This window comes from Ischnura elegans, chromosome 10 (assembly GCF_921293095.1).
Source record: "Ischnura elegans chromosome 10, ioIscEleg1.1, whole genome shotgun sequence".
In the NCBI taxonomy this organism is placed as follows: Eukaryota; Metazoa; Arthropoda; class Insecta; order Odonata; family Coenagrionidae; genus Ischnura; species Ischnura elegans.
In genome coordinates this window covers 101719047-101725414 of record NC_060255.1, presented here as the reverse complement: position 1 = coordinate 101725414, position 6368 = coordinate 101719047, and the positions used below count along the sequence as shown (strand labels likewise).

At 37.3% G+C, this 6368-nt stretch overlaps 1 protein-coding gene across 1 annotated transcript; it reads right to left on the bottom strand.

The window, feature by feature from the left end:
* Positions 1-4239: 4239 nt before the first annotated feature.
* Positions 4240-5148, bottom strand: LOC124167179. The gene is made up of 2 exons (XM_046545005.1): positions 4789-5148; positions 4240-4581 (listed from the first exon to the last, which is right to left on the bottom strand). Exons 1-2 carry the CDS (start codon positions 5065-5067, stop codon positions 4390-4392), a joined length of 471 nt encoding a protein of 156 aa, XP_046400961.1. The 5' UTR covers positions 5068-5148; the 3' UTR covers positions 4240-4389.
* Between the last annotated feature and the right edge of the window lie 1220 nt (positions 5149-6368).

Below are 6368 nucleotides of genomic sequence, written 5' to 3'. Positions count from 1 at the left end.
GTGACTGTACCTTGCCCCTCTTCCCTTACAACTGTCCTGCGATTGTTTTCTTCATGCCAAATTGCCCAACTACGCTGGACCATTCCCTTCTTAGCACTTGCTTATTATCTATTACACCCATCGATTAATTTTATCGTCTTTCAAGCCTAAATATATTAACTTTCAAGCCACGCTCCCATAGAGACATATGCTCCATATGTAGTATCTGATGAACTGTTTCCTCACTTTTAGACTGATATCATCAGCTGTGATCAATAGATTCTTCTTTTTGTAGGACGCCCTCCTTGCCTAGAACTCAATAATACGAGGGTTGCTATTTATATATCCAGAATAGAAAATAAAAACTAATACTTGTCATTAAAAATGGTTTTATTGTTTTTATAAATATTTTCCTCGATGATCGATACACTTTTGCATACGTTTGCAGCAAATTTTACAGCAGTTTTGTCATTACGATTGAGATATCTTCAAAAACATGTATTTTTAATGCATCAACAGCTTCTTCTGGCGTCGAAAATCGTTTGCCACATAGTTGATTCTTCACGAACGGAAACAAAAAGAAATCACTGGATGCCAAACCAGGACTGTGTGGCGGATGATCCACGAATACAATGTTTTGACCGGTTAGATTTTCATTTGTTTTGGCCGATGTGTAAGAGCTCACGTTGTCATGGGGAAGGATGATCCTACATCGCTGACTGTTCTTTCTTATTTCTTCAAATACTTATGGAAAACAAATTGTTGTATACCTTTCAGAATTCACCGTTCTACGATTCCCTAACGGCACAGTAGCCGCATGCCCGTTTATCCCCAAAAACAGGCCACCATTTGATTCGAAGTGCTTCTGGCCCGAACATCTTTTCTTGGGTTTGGCTAATCTAGGAAGACCCATTCAGGTCTTCGTTTCCTTTCGGGCTCAAATGCATAGATCCAAGATTATTCACGTGTGTCAATGCAATGCGTGGCTTTTGACGGACCATGATTGCATTTTTTGAGGATTTCCTCTGCACCAATCCACACCAGAATTATTATGAGTGATTTTCAAATTGTGTGGAATCCCACGCGCACAAATATTTTTCACGGCTAAATATTCGTGTAAAATATTGTAAATGATTGTCATACAAATGCGTAAGAATGTATAAATCTCACGGTATGTCACATGACTATCTTGCTTTATCACTTCGTGCACAGCATCGATGTTTTATGACACTACAATCGATTTTGGATGACAATATTTAAATTCGTGATTGAGTGAACAATGGCCACGATTGAGACGTAACCAAACAAGTAAGAAGTAACTAAACCACTGATATACAGCGGTTTTAGAAGGTGAAATATCACGAAAAGCCGAATGGAGTTGATCCATGCACTGTTGTGGAGATAATGCACGTCGAAAGCCGCAGTAAATCATCGCACGAAAATTCTCGCGAGTTAATGTCATTGTGTTATCGAGATGAAATATTCAAACTACTGTAAAAGTGTAAATAACACAATAAGTGCCCACTTTCATGAATTTCTAGTACGTATAACGTTGAAAATTTCAAACTTTACCATATATATGTCAGATCATATGGAAACTAGAAACGCTATTGTTGCCAATTCTGGAAACATAAATAGCAACCCTCGTAACCCCAATGAAATGGTTATTAGAGCATTCCTGAAATCAGGAACTTCATTTTGAAATCAGCAAAATTAAAAGCATGATTGATAGTAAAGCTAGTAAAAGATCTATAAAGCAGCTACACGTCTGCTAAGATGACCACTAGTCCAGAGGCAACCATCCTCTGACCCTCCATTTTTCGGTACATTCCATTTTGTCGGCCAATAGCCAACGGTGAATCTACCTTTAGGTATTATTCAATCGAAAATTTCAGCCGATTCAATGAAATTTTTTTGTTCCCCAAAGACCGCAAATTGACAACAAAAAAACAATGTATGCAACGTGCACATCGTACCGGGATCTCAAAGCATATTTTTGGAAAGAATAATCCGGGTTATAGTTTGATTTGAATTTAGAGCAGATTATGTTTAAATACAGTATTTTAGATAATTGCGCAGCAGTCCATGGTTTTATTTTTTACACAGCATGAATAACTGAGTTCATTATGATTCTGGAAAGGAATGATCAAGAAGGGCCTCAATTTTAACCTTCATTATCAGTGCCAAATTATATTTTGTGATATAATTAATGAATTACTCTTTTTACTCCCCGTCGTATATTTCTATCGATGACAATTTTTTATTTAGATTACGAATCGCGAAGCCTGGAATTACTCGTGAATATGTATAGAATCTGTATTTTTTCATTGTTGGTAATCTGTGGAGGAACCGCGTAAAAGTTGAGGCTTTATAACAGAGGTTTATATCGGGGGCGGATCCGGAATTTTTTCTGGGGGGAAGGCATAAGATTCTGATAGCTCTTCCCATATTTGAACTAAAAAACAAAATACAAAAATTAAGGTAGAGAATGTTCTCTTAATTTTGATAAGAGACTAATTCGACATTACTTTAATCTTAATTTTTCAGGTTTTCCTTTTAACGGCCATTTATAAATTTTTTACCGTTGTATTTCCTAGTGCTCTTTTCGTGCACACTGCACATACACACGGGCGGCGCTGTTCTTCCAGCTCTCGACAATTCTTGTTTTGATGCTCGCGAACTTCTCTGCAGCATTTTATTTCTCAAAATATTTCTATTTTCAATTGCCGCATTCATTGTCAAATCAACGAAATCTTTTTTTGTGGTATATGGAAACCAAGTGCATCGGAGTCCCACGTTTAAATTTTTACAGGTACACGTTTAAATATACAGACTGCATGTTCGACCTCAAGAATATTGTCCGCAATATTTTTAACATCTGATCAAATTGTTTCTCAGTAAACGTTCTACGCAATGACGCTGCTAAACTCTCAAATACATGATGACGAATTTTTATCACTGCAGCATCTAATCGAAAGTAAATGAGCCCCATATTTTATTTTGTTTTGAACGTGTAATTATTAACTTTGGAAACAGGGAAAGAGATTTATTTCATTCTTTTGAGTTGGAGTAGAAACTTGGGTTTTATAGGAACATTTTAACATTTGTAATATCCCATTCCTTTTAGATTAAATATATCCTTTGTTTTTACATTAATTTTTGAATCTAGTGTAATATTACTGTGATAATTATATTTTATTATCATATGGATTCTACTCCCCGCAAATATTTTTATAGTTTAAAAAGCAAGAATAAAAAATGTGATCCAACCCATTACGGATGAGGGATGTAGATGTAACATTTGGATGCTTCATTCACGCGGATTCAGAACACAAAAAGGATAACAGTATTTTGAGTTCGAAAATGGTTAATGGCAGGTGTTGTTTGTCGCTCCCGACAGCCGTACCTCTGAGTAGGATCGCTATGAATTGGCTGGCGACGAACTATCTATCTACATTAATATCTGGAGCTCCTCCATCTCCTCACTCTTCCATCTCCGATAAGCCTCAACAGAAAACATACCGATCATGTAAATCAGGCAAACAAAAATCGGGTGAAAGTCTGAAATATGAAGTTCCGATTTTCATTTATCTAAAATATGAGGGATATTATGAAAAACAGATGAGTATAGCATTTCGTTTCTTCTACAAAGGGTAAAGGGCATCAATAAATACGAGGTGGGACTCGGAGGTCAAATTACCGCAACACACATCTCATATTCCACTGTTATTTTGGAAGAAAGCTGGGGTCCTAACATCCCTCGCACATAAGCATATTGATGATAATTGAAGGGCGCATTATAGATCGTCATATAGGCATAGACATTAGGAATAAGTATTGTATGGTTACTACATTAATATAAAGAAGGGAAAATAAATAAATGGTCTAAAAATCAGGGTAGAGTCAGGTAAATTGAAAATGGAAAGACTAGAGTTCATCCATTAGTAATCTATCTAGGTATATGTTGAAACCTTCTTCCCCGAATCCGGCTCTAAGGTTGGTGTAGAGTAGTCGTATCAAATTTTTATTCTATATCGGTAAGGATTCAAAAAACAATATATAGATTGATAAATGTATGAAAAAAATGAGTAAAATGCTAAAATATGATAATGAAAATAGTATCGGTGAAAAAATAAGATATATTTATTCTAATTACAAATATACACAGTAGTCAGAACTGTCGTATTCCATAAAACATTTCCAAAATATAACTGAGATTTCATTGGTTGAAATCTGGAGATTTGTCACAAAGTACATGCGTCATCCGAGAAAAACGTTTTAAAAAATATTGGGGTATATGACCAACACGTATAAATTTCATCATGATAAAACATAGCAAAAGAGTAATAAATGAATGAAAACATAAAAAATAATACAAAAAAGGCGTGTGAAGGTGATTGTCACACCATTTTAAAGCAGCAATTGGAGATCGTAGTCCTTGAGTTCGGGGATCACGGAGAAGATGTCTTCCCAGTCAATGGTGTCCGGGAAGGCGGCACTGGAGTCCATTGATGGGGCGATGGCCGCGTCCTTCGCCAGAGAAGGCAAGTTGGCCATCAGCATCTCATCGACTTCATCGCCATCTGGGACCGCCTTCAGCGCCTGATGGAGACGGAGGAATCGAAATTGTTAGCAACAAGACAAGAACTGACGATGTGTGTCAGGTTTAGGGTTTCTTAGATATGCAACTTTAATTCTATGTATTCGCATGCATCTTATAACTAGTAATGACCAATCCGAAATGTTCTTTGAGTTAATAAAGGGAGGAATAGGGATAGGAATGGCCAATAATTATATAATGAATCGCACCTCTTTCCCCGATCGCTTCCCTCTTCCTGCACTTGACTTCCGCTTGCCTCCCTTCGTGACTTTCGTGCACTTCGCCGAGCTCTTCTTCTTCCTCGTGACAGGGTTTGATGTCCGCCGCAGGATGCGAATGACGGATCTCGTCGCCGTGTGCACGTTTCGAATGATTTGTCCGATCGGCGCGAGGGAGTCGTCGATCTCCAGCGGGAGGAAGATCTTCGCTTGGCTGTTGTTGTTTATTTTGGTCGGCAGATGTTGTTGCTGCGACACGGCGACTCTCATTTTGTCACTTTTATTTGACGATTTGCCGTCTCTTTTCAAATGTTTCTTTCTGAAGCTTATTGAGCAGGCTGTAAATTGGCAACATATGTTTATTAAACAACCATTTGTCAGTGGAAAACATTTTACGGATAAAATAATTGATATTCGACGGTGCTGACCTCTGTCGTCGTCAGGGTTCTCTGTCAGGAATGCATTTTCTGCTCCTATCCCGGCTATTTATAGTGAAAGTGGGCGGTGACGCTTGTTTATAAACAAAGAGATAGCAACCCAGATGACATTCCGCGGTGTGATAGTATAAATGGTAAAATTTTTATTTTTCTGTTAATTTTCTTCTTCGTTCCTTTCTCCGAGCATACGATGATAAAGCGGTTATTGCATTTAATCGAAATGATAACGATTAAGTTGATGCATTGCTGACATTTACCGGCGGTGTATCAAAATGAGAGTAGATTTTTTTTGACGAACTGTTTCTTTCGATAAGAGAAATTGTTTTATTCATTGGAGGTAGCGTATTATAATTATTTTTTCCTCTTGAATTAAGGCTTGTAAAATTATTTACAGTTTCAATGTGTATCTTAAGCAGGACTTTTAAACTATTACTTAAGTCCTAACCAATTGGAGTGGATTGCAAGTTAGCCATTTCCTACGCTTTTTCATTACAGGTATATAAGTAGTCATGAGTCCTATTTGGTCATCTAGCAATATTCATGACACCGCTTCTTAGATGTTATTTAAAATTTCACGATATGTGGTAGTATCTTCGGCCACAACTTTTTTCGCCCGTAAGTAAGTGCTGATACTATATGCGGGGGAAATAGTGTGTCCCAAAATGTCATCCTATGCGCTGCCTCTATTTTTTAATAAAATCATGGTCAGTGTATCGGAAAATGGTGCTATAAGAACTGCCGGTTGGTGCGTCGTCCGAAGCGGCTTTTGGGAGTCCTATCACAAAGGCCACTTATTCTATTTTACTTGCGAAATTCAACATGATATTCTAAATTAATTCGTTATTTCAAATTAAAGTTTAATACTATTTATGACAATGGTCATGACTGAACTTTCCGATGAGATTGGACTTCTCCTGTTCCGTGAGCAAATTTGTGATGCTGCCTTGGACTCCGCTGCGATACCTTCATTTGCCCCATTGGGTTTTTGTCCACTGTGTGCCCTTATTTCTGTATTTTCCACTCTTATACCTCTTGTATATTTATGTTTCACTCTTTATGTAGGTGCATAGGGTTTAGTGGATTAAGAGAGGGTATTTTGGACTAGAAAGAACGTCCAAAATAAGTATGAGCCAT

Coding starts and splice junctions, on each gene's coding strand:
- LOC124167179 (XM_046545005.1), bottom strand. CDS start 5,067: ATGAGAGTCGCCGTGTCGCAGCAACAACATCTGCCGACCAAAATAAAC. Junction 4,582..4,788: donor GGAAGCGATCGGGGAAAGAG/GTGCGATTCATT, acceptor CGTCTCCATCAG/GCGCTGAAGGCGGTCCCAGA.